This window comes from Oncorhynchus clarkii, chromosome 5 (assembly GCF_045791955.1).
Source record: "Oncorhynchus clarkii lewisi isolate Uvic-CL-2024 chromosome 5, UVic_Ocla_1.0, whole genome shotgun sequence".
In the NCBI taxonomy this organism is placed as follows: domain Eukaryota; kingdom Metazoa; phylum Chordata; class Actinopteri; order Salmoniformes; family Salmonidae; genus Oncorhynchus; species Oncorhynchus clarkii.
This window is the reverse complement of record NC_092151.1, coordinates 44873283-44893449: the sequence shown is the minus strand read 5'-3', so window position 1 is coordinate 44893449 and position 20167 is coordinate 44873283. Positions and strand designations below refer to the sequence as shown.

Here is a 20167-nt window from a genome sequence, read left to right as displayed (position 1 = left end):
AAAAAAATTAAATATATTTCTCTCATTCAAAAATGACTCATTCATCAAATCTCTCAATCATGCCCTGTGTAGTATAATAGCCTACATACAGAGAGAGAGAGATTATTGTAAGGCTACAAAAGCAATTGCTACACTTTTTGTTTATTTTGGCTGTTTCGAAACCTGCCTGACTGTCATTTATGTCAAAGCTTCCCTCAAAATAATGTATCCTCTTTCAACCAAACCTTTATTTGCAGACTCGAACGAATATTCCTCAAGTGAATAATTCAACCCCTTTTCTAGTGACAGTCTGTAAAGCATTATTCTAAACCAAATCAAATCTCGCGCTAGCTAAATATAAATGTGTGTCTATTGCTCTCCCCTGGTAGTGTGTGTATGCTTCAGTGTTACCTTCCCTCTCTTCTCCGACTCCAGGCCAGAGTAAATGGGTTGAAGTCGTGTGTCATCATCCTCAGGATCCTGAGAGACATGTGCAATAGACGACCAGCCTGGGAGCCGCTGAAAGGATGGGTAAGTCTGTCAGTCTCTGTCTGTCTGTACTGTAGTTCGCTCACCTAGCTTATTTCCATTTGTCCTGTGAAAAGACACTGTGTTAGAAAAATAATCAACTCCAGCACACTGGTATTGTTGGATACTCCACAAACAATGTAATGTGCATCTCAGACTAAACATGTACTGGTGTCTCAGACTAAATATATACTGGTATTTCAGACTAAACATATACTAGTGTCTCACACTAAACATATATTAGTATCTCAGACTAAACATATATTAGTGTCTCAGACTAAACATATATTAGTGTCTCAGACTAAACATATGTTAGTGTCTCAGACTAAACATATATTAGTGTCTCAGACTAAACATATGTTAGTGTCTCAGACTAAACATATATTAGTGTCTCAGACTAAACATAAATTAGTGTCTCAGACTAAACATAAATTAGTGTCTCAGACTAAACATATATTAGTGTCTCAGACTAAACATATATTAGTGTCTCAGACTAAACATATGTTAGTATCTCAGACTAAACATAAATTAGTGTCTCAGACTAAACATATATTAGTGTCTCAGACTAAACATAAATTAGTGTCTCAGACTAAACATAAATTAGTGTCTCAGACTAAACATATGTTAGTATCTCAGACTAAACATATGTTGGTGTCTCAGACTAAACATATGTTAGTGTCTCAGACTAAACATATATTAGTGTCTCAGACTAAACATATATTAGTGTCTCAGACTAAACAAATATTAGTGTCTCAGACTAAACATATATTAGTATCTCAGACTAAACATATATTAGTGTCTCAGACGAAACATATATTAGTGTCTCAGACGAAACATATACTGGAGTCTTAGACTAAACATAAATTAGTGTCTCAGACTAAACATATATTAGTGTCTCAGACTAAACATATGTTAGTGTCTCAGACTAAACATATATTAGTGTCTCAGACTAAACATATATTAGTGTCTCAGATTAAACATATGTTAGTGTCTCAGACTAAACATAAATTAGTGTCTCAGACTAAACATATGTTAGTGTCTCAGACTAAACATATACTGGTATCTCAGACTAAACATAAATTAGTGTCTCAGACTAAACATATACTGGTATCTCAGACTAAACATATGTTAGTGTCTCAGACTAAACATATACTGGTATCTCAGACTAAAAATATGTTAGTGTCTCAGACTAAACGTATATTAGTGTCTCAGACTAAACGTATGTTAGTGTCTCAGACTAAACATATATTAGTGTCTCAGACTAAACATATGTTAGTGTCTCAGACTAAACATATGTTAGTGTCTCAGACTAAACATATGTTAGTGTCTCAGACTAAACATATGTTAGTGTCTCAGACTAAACATAAATTAGTATCTCAGACTGAACATATACTGATTTCTCAGACTAAACATAATACTGGTGTCTCAGACTAAACATAAATTAGTGTCTCAGACTAAACATATGTTAGTGTCTCAGACTAAACATATGTTAGTGTCTCAGACTAAACATAAATTAGTATCTCAGACTGAACATATATTAGTGTCTCAGACTAAACATATATTAGTGTCTCAGACTAAACATATATTAGTGTCTCAAACTAAACATATACTGGTTTCTCAGACTAAACATAATACTGGTGTCTCAGACTAAACATAAATTAGTGTCTCAGACTAAACATATATTAGTGTCTCAGACTAAACATATGTTAGTGTCTCAGACTAAACATATATTAGTGTCTCAGACTAAACATATATTAGTGTCTCAGACTAAACAAATATTAGTGTCTCAGACTAAACATATATTAGTATCTCAGACTAAACATATATTAGTGTCTCAGACGAAACATATATTAGTGTCTCAGACGAAACATATACTGGAGTCTTAGACTAAACATAAATTAGTGTCTCAGACTAAACATATATTAGTGTCTCAGACTAAACATATGTTAGTGTCTCAGACTAAACATATATTAGTGTCTCAGACTAAACATATATTAGTGTCTCAGATTAAACATATGTTAGTGTCTCAGACTAAACATAAATTAGTGTCTCAGACTAAACATATGTTAGTGTCTCAGACTAAACATATACTGGTATCTCAGACTAAACATAAATTAGTGTCTCAGACTAAACATATACTGGTATCTCAGACTAAACATATGTTAGTGTCTCAGACTAAACATAAATTAGTGTCTCAGACTAAAAATATGTTAGTGTCTCAGACTAAACGTATATTAGTGTCTCAGACTAAACGTATGTTAGTGTCTCAGACTAAACATATATTAGTGTCTCAGACTAAACATATGTTAGTGTCTCAGACTAAACATATGTTAGTGTCTCAGACTAAACATATGTTAGTGTCTCAGACTAAACATATGTTAGTGTCTCAGACTAAACATAAATTAGTATCTCAGACTGAACATATACTGATTTCTCAGACTAAACATAATACTGGTGTCTCAGACTAAACATAAATTAGTGTCTCAGACTAAACATATGTTAGTGTCTCAGACTAAACATATGTTAGTGTCTCAGACTAAACATAAATTAGTATCTCAGACTGAACATATATTAGTGTCTCAGACTAAACATATATTAGTGTCTCAGACTAAACATATATTAGTGTCTCAAACTAAACATATACTGGTTTCTCAGACTAAACATAATACTGGTGTCTCAGACTAAACATAAATTAGTGTCTCAGACTAAACATATATTAGTGTCTCAGACTAAACATATGTTAGTGTCTCAGACTAAACATATACTGGTATCTCAGACTAAACATATATTAGTGTCTCAGACTAAACATATACTGGTATCTCAGACTAAACATATATTAGTGTCTCAGACTAAACATAATACTGGTGTCTCAGACTAAACATATATTAGTGTCTCAGACTAAACATATATTAGTGTCTCAGACTAAACATATACTGGTATCTCAGACTAAACATATATTAGTGTCTCAGACTAAACATATACTGGTATCTCAGACTAAACATAATACTGGTGTCTCAGACTAAACATAAATTAGTGTCTCAGACTAAACAAATATTAGTGTCTCAGACTAAACATATACTGGTATCTCAGACTAAACATATATTAGTGTCTCAGACTAAACATATACTGGTATCTCAGACTAAACATATATTAGTGTCTCAGACTAAACATAATACTGAGGTCTCAGACTAAACATATATTAGTGTCTCAGACTAAACATATATTAGTGTCTCAGACTAAACATATACTGGTATCTCAGACTAAACATATACTGGTATCTCAGACTAAACATAATACTGGTGTCTCAGACTAAACATAAATTAGTGTCTCAGACTAAACATATATTAGTGTCTCAGACTAAACATAAATTAGTGTCTCAGACTAAACATATATTAGTGTCTCAGACTAAACATATGCTTGTGTCTCAGACTAAACATATACTGGTATCTCAGACTAAACATATACTGGTATCTCAGACTAAACATATGCTGGTGTCTCACACTAAACATAAATTAGTGTCTCAGACTAAACATAAATTAGTGTCTCAGACTAAACATATGTTAGTGTCTCAGACTAAACATAAATTAGTGTCTCAGAATAAACATATGTTAGTATCTCAGACTAAACATATGTTGGTGTCTCAGACTAAACATATGTTAGTGTCTCAGACTAAACATATATTAGTGTCTCAGACGAAACATATATTAGTGTCTCAGACGAAACATATACTGGAGTCTTAGACTAAACATAAATTAGTGTCTCAGACTAAACATATATTAGTGTCTCACACTAAACATATATTAGTGTCTCAGACTAAACATATGTTAGTATCTCAGACTAAACATAAATTAGTGTCTCAGACTAAACATATATTAGTGTCTCAGACTAAACATAAATTAGTGTCTCAGACTAAACATAAATTAGTGTCTCAGACTAAACATATATTAGTGTCTCAGACTAAACATAAATTAGTGTCTCAGACTAAACATAAATTAGTGTCTCAGACTAAACATATATTAGTGTCTCAGACTAAACATATATTAGTGTCTCAGACTAAACATATGTTAGTATCTCAGACTAAACATAAATGAGTGTCTCAGACTAAACATATATTAGTGTCTCAGACTAAACATAAATTAGTGTCTCAGACTAAACATAAATTAGTGTCTCAGACTAAACATATGTTAGTATCTCAGACTAAACATATGTTGGTGTCTCAGACTAAACATATGTTAGTGTCTCAGACTAAACATATATTAGTGTCTCAGACTAAACAAATATTAGTGTCTCAGACTAAACATATATTAGTATCTCAGACTAAACATATATTAGTGTCTCAGACGAAACATATATTAGTGTCTCAGACGAAACATATACTGGAGTCTTAGACTAAACATAAATTAGTGTCTCAGACTAAACATATATTAGTGTCTCAGACTAAACATATGTTAGTGTCTCAGACTAAACATATATTAGTGTCTCAGACTAAACATATATTAGTGTCTCAGATTAAACATATGTTAGTGTCTCAGACTAAACATAAATTAGTGTCTCAGACTAAACATATGTTAGTGTCTCAGACTAAACATATACTGGTATCTCAGACTAAACATAAATTAGTGTCTCAGACTAAACATATACTGGTATCTCAGACTAAACATATGTTAGTGTCTCAGACTAAACATATACTGGTATCTCAGACTAAAAATATGTTAGTGTCTCAGACTAAACGTATATTAGTGTCTCAGACTAAACGTATGTTAGTGTCTCAGACTAAACATATGTTAGTGTCTCAGACTAAACATATGTTAGTGTCTCAGACTAAACATATGTTAGTGTCTCAGACTAAACATAATTTAGTATCTCAGACTAAACATAAATTAGTATCTCAGACTGAACATATATTAGTGTCTCAGACTAAACATATATTAGTGTCTCAGACTAAACATATATTAGTGTCTCAAACTAAACATATACTGGTTTCTCAGACTAAACATAATACTGGTGTCTCAGACTAAACATAAATTAGTGTCTCAGACTAAACATATGTTAGTGTCTCAGACTAAACATATGTTAGTGTCTCAGACTAAACATAAATTAGTATCTCAGACTGAACATATATTAGTGTCTCAGACTAAACATATATTAGTGTCTCAGACTAAACATATATTAGTGTCTCAAACTAAACATATACTGGTTTCTCAGACTAAACATAATACTGGTGTCTCAGACTAAACATAAATTAGTGTCTCAGACTAAACATATATTAGTGTCTCAGACTAAACATATGTTAGTGTCTCAGACTAAACATATGTTAGTGTCTCAGACTAAACATATACTGGTATCTCAGACTAAAAATATGTTAGTGTCTCAGACTAAACGTATATTAGTGTCTCAGACTAAACGTATGTTAGTGTCTCAGACTAAACGTATGTTATTGTCTCAGACTAAACGTATATTAGTGTCTCAGACTAAACATATGTTAGTGTCTCAGACTAAACATATGTTAGTGTCTCAGACTAAACATATGTTAGTGTCTCAGACTAAACATATGTTAGTGTCTCAGACTAAACATAAATTTGTATCTCAGACTGAACATATATTAGTGTCTCAGACTAAACATATATTAGTGTCTCAGACTAAACATATATTAGTGTCTCAAACTAAACATATACTGGTTTCTCAGACTAAACATAATACTGGTGTCTCAGACTAAACATATATTAGTGTCTCAGACTAAACATAAATTAGTGTCTCAGACTAAACATAAATTAGTGTCTCAGACTAAACATATATTAGTGTCTCAGACTAAACATAAATTAGTGTCTCAGACTAAACATAAATTAGTGTCTCAGACTAAACATATATTAGTGTCTCAGACTAAACATATATTAGTGTCTCAGACTAAACATATGTTAGTATCTCAGACTAAACATAAATGAGTGTCTCAGACTAAACATATATTAGTGTCTCAGACTAAACATAAATTAGTGTCTCAGACTAAACATAAATTAGTGTCTCAGACTAAACATATGTTAGTATCTCAGACTAAACATATGTTGGTGTCTCAGACTAAACATATGTTAGTGTCTCAGACTAAACATATATTAGTGTCTCAGACTAAACAAATATTAGTGTCTCAGACTAAACATATATTAGTATCTCAGACTAAACATATATTAGTGTCTCAGACGAAACATATATTAGTGTCTCAGACGAAACATATACTGGAGTCTTAGACTAAACATAAATTAGTGTCTCAGACTAAACATATATTAGTGTCTCAGACTAAACATATGTTAGTGTCTCAGACTAAACATATATTAGTGTCTCAGACTAAACATATATTAGTGTCTCAGATTAAACATATGTTAGTGTCTCAGACTAAACATAAATTAGTGTCTCAGACTAAACATATGTTAGTGTCTCAGACTAAACATATACTGGTATCTCAGACTAAACATAAATTAGTGTCTCAGACTAAACATATACTGGTATCTCAGACTAAACATATGTTAGTGTCTCAGACTAAACATATACTGGTATCTCAGACTAAAAATATGTTAGTGTCTCAGACTAAACGTATATTAGTGTCTCAGACTAAACGTATGTTAGTGTCTCAGACTAAACATATGTTAGTGTCTCAGACTAAACATATGTTAGTGTCTCAGACTAAACATATGTTAGTGTCTCAGACTAAACATAATTTAGTATCTCAGACTAAACATAAATTAGTATCTCAGACTGAACATATATTAGTGTCTCAGACTAAACATATATTAGTGTCTCAGACTAAACATATATTAGTGTCTCAAACTAAACATATACTGGTTTCTCAGACTAAACATAATACTGGTGTCTCAGACTAAACATAAATTAGTGTCTCAGACTAAACATATGTTAGTGTCTCAGACTAAACATATGTTAGTGTCTCAGACTAAACATAAATTAGTATCTCAGACTGAACATATATTAGTGTCTCAGACTAAACATATATTAGTGTCTCAGACTAAACATATATTAGTGTCTCAAACTAAACATATACTGGTTTCTCAGACTAAACATAATACTGGTGTCTCAGACTAAACATAAATTAGTGTCTCAGACTAAACATATATTAGTGTCTCAGACTAAACATATGTTAGTGTCTCAGACTAAACATATGTTAGTGTCTCAGACTAAACATATACTGGTATCTCAGACTAAAAATATGTTAGTGTCTCAGACTAAACGTATATTAGTGTCTCAGACTAAACGTATGTTAGTGTCTCAGACTAAACGTATGTTAGTGTCTCAGACTAAACGTATATTAGTGTCTCAGACTAAACATATGTTAGTGTCTCAGACTAAACATATGTTAGTGTCTCAGACTAAACATATGTTAGTGTCTCAGACTAAACATATGTTAGTGTCTCAGACTAAACATAAATTAGTATCTCAGACTGAACATATATTAGTGTCTCAGACTAAACATATATTAGTGTCTCAGACTAAACATATATTAGTGTCTCAAACTAAACATATACTGGTTTCTCAGACTAAACATAATACTGGTGTCTCAGACTAAACATAAATTAGTGTCTCAGACTAAACATATGTTAGTGTCTCAGACTAAACATATGTTAGTGTCTCAGACTAAACATAAATTAGCATCTCAGACTGAACATATATTAGTGTCTCAGACTAAACATATATTAGTGTCTCAGACTAAACATATATTAGTGTCTCAAACTAAACATATACTGGTTTCTCAGACTAAACATAATACTGGTGTCTCAGACCAAACATAAATTAGTGTCTCAGACTAAACATATATTAGTGTCTCAGACTAAACATATATTAGTGTCTCAGACTAAACATATACTGGTATCTCAGACTAAACATATATTAGTGTCTCAGACTAAACATAATACTGGTGTCTCAGACTAAACATATATTAGTGTCTCAGACTAAACATATATTAGTGTCTCAGACTAAACATATACTGGTATCTCAGACTAAACATATATTAGTGTCTCAGACTAAACATATACTGGTATCTCAGACTAAACATAATACTGGTGTCTCAGACTAAACATAAATTAGTGTCTCAGACTAAACAAATATTAGTGTCTCAGACTAAACATATACTGGTATCTCAGACTAAACATATATTAGTGTCTCAGACTAAACATATACTGGTATCTCAGACTAAACATATATTAGTGTCTCAGACTAAACATAATACTGGTGTCTCAGACTAAACATATATTAGTGTCTCAGACTAAACATATATTAGTGTCTCAGACTAAACATATACTGGTATCTCAGACTAAACATATACTGGTATCTCAGACTAAACATAATACTGGTGTCTCAGACTAAACATAAATTAGTGTCTCAGACTAAACATATATTAGTGTCTCAGACTAAACATAAATTAGTGTCTCAGACTAAACATATATTAGTGTCTCAGACTAAACATATGCTTGTGTCTCAGACTAAACATATACTGGTATCTCAGACTAAACATATACTGGTATCTCAGACTAAACATATGCTGGTGTCTCACACTAAACATAAATTAGTGTCTCAGACTAAACATATGTTAGTATCTCAGACTAAACATATGTTAGTGTCTCAGACTAAACATAAATTAGTGTCTCAGAATAAACATATGTTGGTGTCTCAGACTAAACATATGTTGGTGTCTCAGACTAAACATATGTTAGTGTCTCAGACTAAACATATATTAGTGTCTCAGACGAAACATATATTAGTGTCTCAGACGAAACATATACTGGAGTCTTAGACTAAACATAAATTAGTGTCTCAGAGTAAACATATATTAGTGTCTCAGACTAAACATATGTTAGTGTCTCAGACTAAACATATATTAGTGTCTCAGACTAAACATATGTTAGTGTCTCAGACTAAACATAAATTAGTGTCTCAGACTAAACATATATTAGTGTCTCAGACTAAACATATGCTTGTGTCTCAGACTAAACATATACTGGTATCTCAGACTAAACATATACTGGTATCTCAGACTAAACATATGCTGGTGTCTCACACTAAACATAAATTAGTGTCTCAGACTAAACATATGTTAGTGTCTCAGACTAAACATATGTTAGTGTCTCAGACTAAACATAAATTAGTGTCTCAGACTAAACGTATATTAGTGTCTCAGACTAAACATATGTTAGTATCTCAGACTGAACATATTAGTGTCTCAGACTTAACATATTAGTGTCTCAGACTGAACATATATTAGTGTCTCAGACTAAACATATGTTAGTGTCTCAGACTAAACATATATTAGTATCTCAGACTAAACATATGTTAGTGTCTCAGACTAAAAGTATATTATTGTCTCAGACTAAACATATGTTAGTGTCTCAGACTAAACATATGTTAGTGTCTCAGACTAAACATATGTTAGTGTCTCAGACTAAACATATACTGGTATCTCAGACTAAACATAAATTAGTGTCTCAGACTAAACATATACTGGTATCTCAGACTAAACATATGTTAGTGTCTCAGACTAAACATATACTGGTATCTCAGACTAAACATATGTTAGTGTCTCAGACTAAACATATGTTAGTGTCTCAGACTAAACGTATATTAGTGTCTCAGACTAAACGTATGTTAGTGTCTCAGACTAAACATATATTAGTGTCTCAGACTAAACATATATTAGTGTCTCAGACTAAACATATATTAGTGTCTCAGACTAAACATATGTTAGTGTCTCAGACTAAACATAAATTAGTGTCTCAGACTAAACATATGTTAGTGTCTCAGACTAAGCATATGTTAGTGTCTCAGACTAAACATAAATTAGTGTCTCAGACTAAAAGTATATTAGTGTCTCAGACTAAACATATGTTAGTGTCTCAGACTAAACATATGTTAGTGTCTCAGACTAAACATATGTTAGTGTCTCACACTAAACATAAATTATTGTCTCAGACTAAACATATGTTAGTGTCTCAGACTAAACATATATTAGTGTCTCAGACTAAACATATATTAGTGTCTCAAACTAAACATATACTGGTTTCTCAGACTAAACATAATACTGGTGTCTCAGACTAAACATAAATTAGTGTCTCAGACTAAACATATATTAGTGTCTCAGACTAAACATATACTGGTATCTCAGACTAAACATAATACTGGTGTCTCAGACTAAACATAAATTAGTGTCTCAGACTAAACATATATTAGTGTCTCAGACTAAACATATGTTAGTGTCTCAGACTAAACATATACTGGTATCTCAGACTAAACATAATACTGGTGTCTCAGACTAAACATAAATTAGTGTTTCAGACTAAACATATATTAGTGTCTCAGACTAAACATATATTAGTGTCTCAGACTGAACATATATTAGTGTCTCAGACTAAACATATGTTAGTGTCTCAGACTAAACATATATTAGTATCTCAGACTAAACATATGTTAGTGTCTCAGACTAAAAGTATATTAGTGTCTCAGACTAAACATATGTTAGTGTCTCAGACTAAACATATGTTAGTGTCTCAGACTAAACATATGTTAGTGTCTCAGACTAAACATATGTTAGTGTCTCAGACTAAACATATGTTAGTGTCTCAGACTAAACATATGTTAGTGTCTCAGACTAAACATATACTGGTATCTCAGACTAAACATAAATTAGTGTCTCAGACTAAACATATACTGGTATCTCAGACTAAACATATGTTAGTGTCTCAGACTAAACATATACTGGTATCTCAGACTAAACATATGTTAGTGTCTCAGACTAAACGTATATTAGTGTCTCAGACTAAACGTATGTTAGTGTCTCAGACTAAACATATATTAGTGTCTCAGACTAAACATATATTAGTGTCTCAGACTAAACATATATTAGTGTCTCATACTAAACATATGTTAGTGTCTCAGACTAAACATAAATTAGTGTCTCAGACTAAACATATGTTAGTGTCTCAGACTAAACATATGTTAGTGTCTCAGACTAAACATAAATTAGTGTCTCAGACTAAAAGTATATTAGTGTCTCAGACTAAACATATGTTAGTGTCTCAGACTAAACATATGTTAGTGTCTCAGACTAAACATATGTTAGTGTCTCAGACTAAACATAAATTAGTGTCTCAGACTAAACATATGTTAGTGTCTCAGACTAAACATATGTTAGTGTCTCAGACTAAACATAAATTAGTATCTCAGACTGAACATATATTAGTGTCTCAGACTAAACATATATTAGTGTCTCAGACTAAACATATATTAGTGTCTCAAACTAAACTTATACTGGTTTCTCAGACTAAACTTAATACTGGTGTCTCAGACTAAACATAAATTAGTGTCTCAGACTAAACATATATTAGTGTCTCAGACTAAACATATGTTAGTGTCTCAGACTAAACATATACTGGTGTCTCAGACTAAACATATACTGGTATCTCAGACTAAACATAATACTGGTGTCTCAGACTAAACATAAATTAGTGTCTCAGACTAAACATATATTAGTGTCTCAGACTAAACATAAATTAGTGTCTCAGACTAAACATATATTAGTGTCTCAGACTAAACATAAATTAGTGTCTCAGACTAAACATATGTTAGTGTCTCAGACTAAACATGTTAGTGTCTCAGACTAAACATAAATTAGTGTCTCAGACTAAACATATGTTAGTGTCTCAGACTAAACATAAAATTGGTGTCTCAGACTAAACGTATATTAGTGTCTCAGACTAAACATATATTAGTGTCTCAGACTAAACATATGTTAGTGTCTCAGACTAAACATAAATTAGTGTCTCAGACTAAACGTATATTAGTGTCCCAGACTAAACATAAATTAGTGTCTCAGACTAAACATACAGTGCCTTGCGAAAGTATTCGGCCCCCTTGAACTTTGCGACCTTTTGCCACATTTCAGGCTTCAAACATAAAGATATAAAACTGTATTTTTTTGTGAAGAATCAACACCAAGTGGTACACAATCATGAAGTGGAACGACATTTATTGGATATTTCAAACTTTTTTAACAAATCAAAAACTGAAAAATTTGGCGTGCAAAATTATTCAGCCCCCTTAAGTTAATACTTTGTAGCGCCACCTTTTGCTGCGATTACAGCTGTAAGTCGCTTGGGGTATGTCTCTATCAGTTTTGCACATCGAGAGACTGACATTTTTTCCCATTCCTCCTTGCAAAACAGCTCGAGCTCAGTGAGGTTGGATGGAGAGCATTTGTGAACAGCAGTTTTCAGTTCTTTCCACAGATTCTCGATTGGATTCAGGTCTGGACTTTGACTTGGCCATTCTAACACCTGGATATGTTTATTTTTGAACCATTCCATTGTAGATTTTGCTTTATGTTTTGGATCATTGTCTTGTTGGAAGACAAATCTCCGTCCCAGTCTCAGGTCTTTTGCAGACTCCATCAGGTTTTCTTCCAGAATGGTCCTGTATTTGGCTCCATCCATCTTCCCATCAATTTTAACCATCTTCCCTGTCCCTGCTGAAGAAAAGCAGGCCCAAACCATGATGCTGCCACCACCATGTTTGACAGTGGGGATGGTGTGTTCAGCTGTGTTGCTTTTACGCCAAACATAACGTTTTGCATTGTTGCCAAAAAGTTACATTTTGGTTTAATCTGACCAGAGCACCTTCTTCCACATGTTTGGTGTGTCTCCCAGGTGGCTTGTGGCAAACTTTAAACAACACTTTTTATGGATATCTTTAAGAAATGGCTTTATTCTTGCCACTCTTCCATAAAGGCCAGATTTGTGCAATATACGACTGATTGTTGTCCTATGGACAGAGTCTCCCACCTCAGTTGTAGATCTCTGCAGTTCATCCAGAGTGATCATGGGCCTCTTGGCTGCATCTCTTATCAGTCTTCTCCTTGTATGAGCTGAAAGTTTAGAGGGACGGCCAGGTCTTGTTAGATTTGCAGTGGTCTGATACTCCTTCCATTTCAATATTATCACTTGCACAGTGCTCCTTGGGATGTTTAAAGCTTGGGAAATCTTTTTGTATCCAAATCCGGCTTTAAACTTCTTCACAACAGTATCTCGGACCTGCCTGGTGTGGTCCTTGTTCTTCATGATGCTCTCTGCGCTTTTAACGGACCTCTGAGACTATCACAGTGCAGGTGCATTTATACAGACTTGATTACACACAGGTGGATTGTATTTATCATCATTAGTCATTTAGGTCAACATTGGATCATTCAGAGATCCTCACTGAACTTCTGGAGAGAGTTTGCTGCACTGAAAGTAAAGGGGCTGAATAATTTTGCACGCCCAATTTTTCAGTTTTTGATTTGTTAAAAAAGTTTGAAATATCCAATAAATGTCGCTCCACTTCATGATTGTGTCCCACTTGTTGTTGATTCTTCACAAAAAAATACAGTTTTATATCTTTATGTTTGAAGCCTGAAATGTGGCAAAAGGTCGCAAAGTTCAAGGGGGCCGAATACGTTCGCAAGGCACTGTATATTAATATCTCAGACTAAACATATGTTAGTGTCTCAGACTAAACATATGTTAGTGTCTCAGACTAAACATATATTAGTGTCTCAGACTAAACATATACTGGTATCTCAGACTAAACATAAATTAGTGTCTCAGACTAAACATATATTAGTGTCTCAGACTAAACATGTTAGTGTCTCAGACTAAACATATAATGGTATCTCAGACTAAACATAATACTGGTGTCTCAGACTAAACATAAATTAGTGTCTCAGACTAAACATATATTAGTGTCTCAGACTAAACGTATATTAGTGTCTCAGACTAAACGTATGTTAGTGTCTCAGACTAAACATATATTAGTGTCTCAGACTAAACATATATTAGTGTCTCAGACTAAACATATGTTAGTGTCTCAGACTAAACATATAATGGTATCTCAGACTAAACATATGCTGGTGTCTCAGACTAAACATATACTGGTGTCTCAGACTAAACATATGCTGGTGTCTCAGACTAAACATATACTGGTGTCTCAGACTAAACATATGCTGGTGTCTCAGACTAAACATATACTGGTGTCTCAGACTAAACATATACTGGTGTCTCAGACTAAACATATACTGGAATCTCAGACTAAACATTTATAAGTGTCTCAGACCAAACATAAACTGGTGTCTCAGACCAAACATTTACTGCTGTCTCAGACCAAACATATTTAAGTGTCTCAGACCAAACATATGCTGGTGTCTCAGACCAAACATTTACTGCTGTCTCAGACCAAACATATATAAGTGTCTCAGACCAAACATATGCTGGTGTCTCAGACCAAACATTTACTGGTGTCTCAGACCAAACATATGCTGGTGTCTCAGACCAAACATATATAAGTGACTCAGACCAAACATATGCTGGTGTCTCAGACCAAACATATGCTGGTGTCTCAGACCAAACATTTACTGGAGTCTCAGACCAAACATATATAAGTGTATCAGACCAAACATATATAAGTGTATCAGACCAAACATATACTGGTGTCTCAGACCAAACATATACTGGTTTGTGTGCCACTAACAGCTGATCTGATCTCTCTGTTCTTGCTTTATCTTGATCTTGGTATCTCCCCCAGCCCCTGGAGCTGATCTGTGAGAAGGCCATAGCCACGTGTAACCGGCCGCTTGGTGCAGGGGAGGCCCTCCGTCGGGTCATGGAGTGTCTCGCCTCAGGAATCCTCCTTCCAGGTACAGTGCATTCGCAAAGTACTCAGACCCCTTAACTTTTTCCACATTTTGTTACGTTAGAGCCTTATTCTAAAATTGATTACATTTTCCCCCCCTGTCAATCTACACACAATACCCCAGAATGACAACGCAAAAAAAGTTTTTTAGAAATGTTGGCAAATGTATTAAAAATAAAGAACAGAAATACCAGAAATAAGTATTCAGACCCTTCACTATGAGACTCGAAATTGAGCTCAGGTTCATCCTGTTTCCATTGATCATCCTTGAGATGTTTCTACAACTTGGAGTCCACCTGTGGTATATCAAATTAACTGGACATGATTTGAAAAAGCACACACCTGTCTATATAAGGTCCCACAGTTGACAGCTCATGTCAGAGCAAAAACCATGAGGTTGACATGAGGTCGAAGGAATTGACCGTAGCGCTCCGAGACAGAATAGTGTCTAGGCACAAAAAATATCTGCAGCATTGAAGGTCCCCAAGAACACAGTGGCCTCCATCATTCTTAAATGGAAGAAGCTTGACACCACAAAGACTCTTCCTAGAGCTGGCCGCCCGGCCAAACTGAACAATCGGGGGAGAAGAGCCTTAGTCAGGGAGGTGACCAAGACCCCAATGGTCACTCTGAAAGAGCTCCAGAGTTCCTGTGTGGAGATGGGAGAACCTTCCAAAAGGACCACAACCTCTGGAGCAGTCCACGAATCAGGCCTTTAAGATTCACTGATCTGATGAAACCAAGATGGAACTCTTTGGCCTGAATGCCAAGCTTTGAGGGAAAGATGAACGTAGCAAAGTACAGAGAGATCCTGATGAAATCTGCTCCAGAGCGCTCAAGACCTCAGACTGGTGCAAAGGTTCACCTTACAACAAACAAGACAACGACCCTAGGCACACAGCCAAGACAACGCAGGAGTGGCTTCGGGACAAGTCTCAATGTCCTTGAGTGGCCCAGCCAGAGCCCGGACTTGAACCCGATCGAACATCTCTGGAGAGACCTGAAAATATCTGTGCAGCAGCGCTCCCCATCCAACCTGACAGAGCTTGATCTGCAGAGGCGAATGGGAGAAACTCCCCAAATACAGGTGTGTCAAGCTTGTAGTGTCATACCTAAGAAGACTCGAGGCTTACTTTCCAAATGCACTGTACCTGTCTCTCTTTGTCTCTGTCTCTCTCTCACTCTCTGTTTATCTTTCTCTCTTGCTCTGTCTCTCTCTCTTTCTGCCTTACACTTTCCCTGTTACAAGCTGACATGGGAAAAAACAATCCTGTTGTTACTTTCAAATAATCAGGTTCTGATGATTTCATAAAGTCATAACTCATTAGCATCGACTGATGTAGTAATCAGAGGCTCATTTTGTTAACCCTGGGGGCACAGGACACGACTGCTCATCTGACTGATGATGTAATAAGGAGTAGGTGGTATGTTTGCCTCACTGATGTGCCATGCTCGACGAGGTCGTTTTTGAAGGCACTAGAAGTGATTGAAGGATACTATATCTATATTAATATCATTATGAAAGGCCAGCATGTGAATAATATTGCAATCTCTTGCAAAAGAGATTATATCTGAGAGTAACCTGTGTGAATAAAGGTTGAATGAAATTAAGATTTCCTCGTCTACTTATGACCCCCAGGAGGACCAGGGTTACACGACCCGTGCGAGAAGGAGCTGACCAACACCCTAACGGCCATGACAGACGAGGAGGCAGAGGCCATCACATACAGCGCACAGGTAAAACCTCACCTCACACCTGTGGAACGGAAGTGGTTCTGTGAACCTTCCCTAAGCTCCCCATTCTAATGCCTAGGCTTTTTGGCTCCATGGAGTAGCCATGTCTTGTGGCTTGCGTGCAATTCAGGTTTGAACCCAGAAATTGGTATTGTCAGATAGCAGTCCTGGGAAAAGTTCCCTCAACCAAAAAAAATCAGCACTGAGCAAATTTCAGGTCTGCTCAGCGCAAACTTGAACATTGTGAAAATCCTGTGCAACATCCAGTGCATGTTTAATTTGAACACTGAGGCTGTACCCGCTTTAAGTCAGAGTTTCAGACAGTGGTCACGTAGGCTACTGTGGCTATTTAATCATAATTTCGCTCTACCGGAGTGGTCTACCATCAAAAACAATGGAGAAATAACATAACATTTTAACATGGAAATAGTTGTTTTATCATTCAGCCTACCGTAGCAGCCAATGTGTGGTGTTCAATGTAGTCCTAAATTACACATGACTTTTGAAAAAAAAACATGCAGGGCTTGACATGAACCTGTTTGTCCTTCAGACAAGGAGGTGACTGAAAATATTGTTGTTGATTGATGCAAAAAAAGCTATTTTTCCCCTCTCACTTCTCAAAGATATGTAGAAATGTACACGTTTTGTGCTCTTGTAGGAAAGCAATCACTCCCCCATTGCTGACTACAAATGATCTATAACTGGGCTAATAACTCACTAACTAGCAAAGGATATGAACAAATGTGCACACGTGGCTACATGCAGTTCTCGCTTTAATCTCAAAACATCTACTTACAACAGCTCATGTTGTAAACACAATCCAGTTCAAAGTGAATAGCACAGATATGTCAATGGTTTTTAAATATTTAGTCTGTTAAATGTGATACGCCGTGTGTAACGTCCATTTTTAGATTTTACTTCGCTACTTCAGTCATCTCTCTGACCTCTTTCTCCATGCCGCTTTCCACACAGACCTAGCGCCGCCTCCTGTCACTCAAGGAGCACATTTGTTGTTCCTTGACCCCGAGACACCTGCGTTCAGTCAGCATGGCATTCAGCGCATGCAACAATGTTGATGACAACGATACGGTTTTCAATTTGCTTCTCAATATAAATCCACTAGCATTCTATAATTACACTAATAGTTTGTGTTTCTTACATCTGCAAACAGCTACTTTTTTCTTAGCAAGTTGGGCCTACATCCGCTAATTGTTAGCCACTAATCGCTAATGCTAATCGCTAGCTACAGAGGCTAATAAATGTACTGAGGTAGAGCTATACAGCCGGATATTACCAGTGATTGTGTAGACCTAAATCAGCATGTTGTTTGTGTAACAGTATTTTCTAAATCAAAGAGGACTACACAAAGCAAGCATATGGCTGCGTTTCAAACTCAAAGTAGATAGCCCCCTCTGCCCTAAACCCTCATCCCTTGAATTATGTTTTACATTGTCACCTCCTAATGTACCTTAAATGTCACTTGCCCAAGCGAGGTAGAGTGATAATCGGAGAGGCAACGTCCTTGGAGGAAATCTTGAAGTTGAGCTTAAAAATTAACCAATCTAAAGCTATTAATGTAACGTTACCTAGTAAGCTAACGTATATAGCTAGCACTCCTGTCAGGTAGCTAGCTACAATTACCCATAGCTGGCTAGCTAGTTTTATGGTTTGGTCATTTGTTCCAAGAAATTTCAGAATTGCATAAATATGTTTATGAATCTAGCAACGTCCTCACTACGAGACTAAGCCAATTTGCCAACGCTATAATCAATGTATATAAAACAATTTTTGCAAGCTATGAAGCCTTTTTAAATTAAATTTGACACTTCGCGGCCACCAGAGTTTGACATGTGACTACAGTTTGCATTGAATTCTGGGTCATATCAACCCCACAAGTGACCAAAGTTGTTCACTTGCTCCCTCGAGCTAAATCGTGGGGGCAACGTTAGTAAATTGGACCTCCACTTAAGATGGCAATCAAACTGCATCCGGTTTCGATGGGGATTCCCCTGAGGGAAAGTGGTTAGGGCAACAGCTGAGGGGGTAAAAATAACGTGTTTGGACTGCAGCCTATGTCAGCTACATGAAGTAGCTAAGAGAAAACATTCAATGTAGCCAAAGATTATAGGGTCCACTTGTCAACAATTTGGTTCCTACCCTGTCACAATAACTCCTCCCTGGCATTTTTATTCGTTGTCATGTCAAACAACACTGTATTGTAACTATAGAATTAAATGAATCATTCCATTTCCATGATTCCAACAGTTCCCCCAAGTGTTTTTCTCTAAATCGCAAGTCAAATCGCAATTGCAACATTTGGTTAAAAATAAGGCCTAGATTGTTTGCCCATATCGTGGAGCCCTATGTGGCAGTGTGGAAATGATCTCAAATGAGGGCAGGAAATGCAGGAATTGATGAAAATGCTGAAAAAGAGTTTTGGTTGAAGTTGAAATGAACAGTATAAAACAATCAGAATGGAGAAAAACTCATTGAAATAACTTAGAATGTATGTGTTGCCACCATAGAGTCACACACTACTCATGAAGCAAATGTAGAACTTCTATTATTAAAAAACATTAAATACCGTTAAATACCATCATACCGTGAATTTGTTTTATAAAATACTGCGATATGATATTTTGGCCATATCGCCCAGCCCTACTCCTACAACAAAATGTTATAGTTAGTTTTGCATACTAAGTCTTGCATAGTTCGTTTGGTTTCTGTATGTTGCATTGAAAGTGGCTAATATTTCGTTGATTCGATCACAATTCCCACAGTGACGGGAAACGTTGATAGTGTTAACTAACGGGGAAAACTGTGAAAGTTCAATCTTGTGCTTCTCTGCGCAGGCTAATATTTCTTCTGCGCGGCAGTTTAGAGGGAACACTGGTACTCGGTAGTCTCAGAGCAGAACTCCATACTGTCCATGGTGTGAGTGTTTAGTGTTGAGATCAGCCGGGGGCTCCAGCCAGTCTTATCTCATCTGTAGCCTGGAGATTACACTCCTGTCAGACAGGGGAAACCCTCTTTAAGATGCTCTTCTTTGGGCTCTGAGCTGTGTGGAGAGGGGGATAGAACTACACTGTTATGTAACACACACACACACACACACACACACACACACACACACACACACACACACACACACAAACACACACACCTCATCAATCCAACACCTTGGGCCCCCACCGAAGAGCTGCACCTTGATGATGAG

At 35.6% G+C, this 20167-nt stretch overlaps 1 protein-coding gene across 7 annotated transcripts in view; it reads left to right on the top strand.

The window, feature by feature from the left end:
- Positions 1-20167, top strand: part of LOC139408906 (spermatid perinuclear RNA-binding protein-like) — a 148460-nt gene that overhangs the window by 99544 nt on the left and 28749 nt on the right. For all 7 annotated transcript variants that reach the window (XR_011634332.1, XR_011634331.1, XM_071153356.1 and 4 more), the window contains 3 exons: positions 415-510; positions 15109-15220; positions 16856-16953. Coding sequence is in view for 5 of the 7 variants with exons in the window: in XM_071153356.1 (XP_071009457.1) it covers positions 415-510; positions 15109-15220; positions 16856-16953 (306 nt within the window). In the remaining 2 variants the exon portion in view is untranslated. The remainder of the gene's footprint in view (positions 1-414; positions 511-15108; positions 15221-16855; positions 16954-20167) is intronic.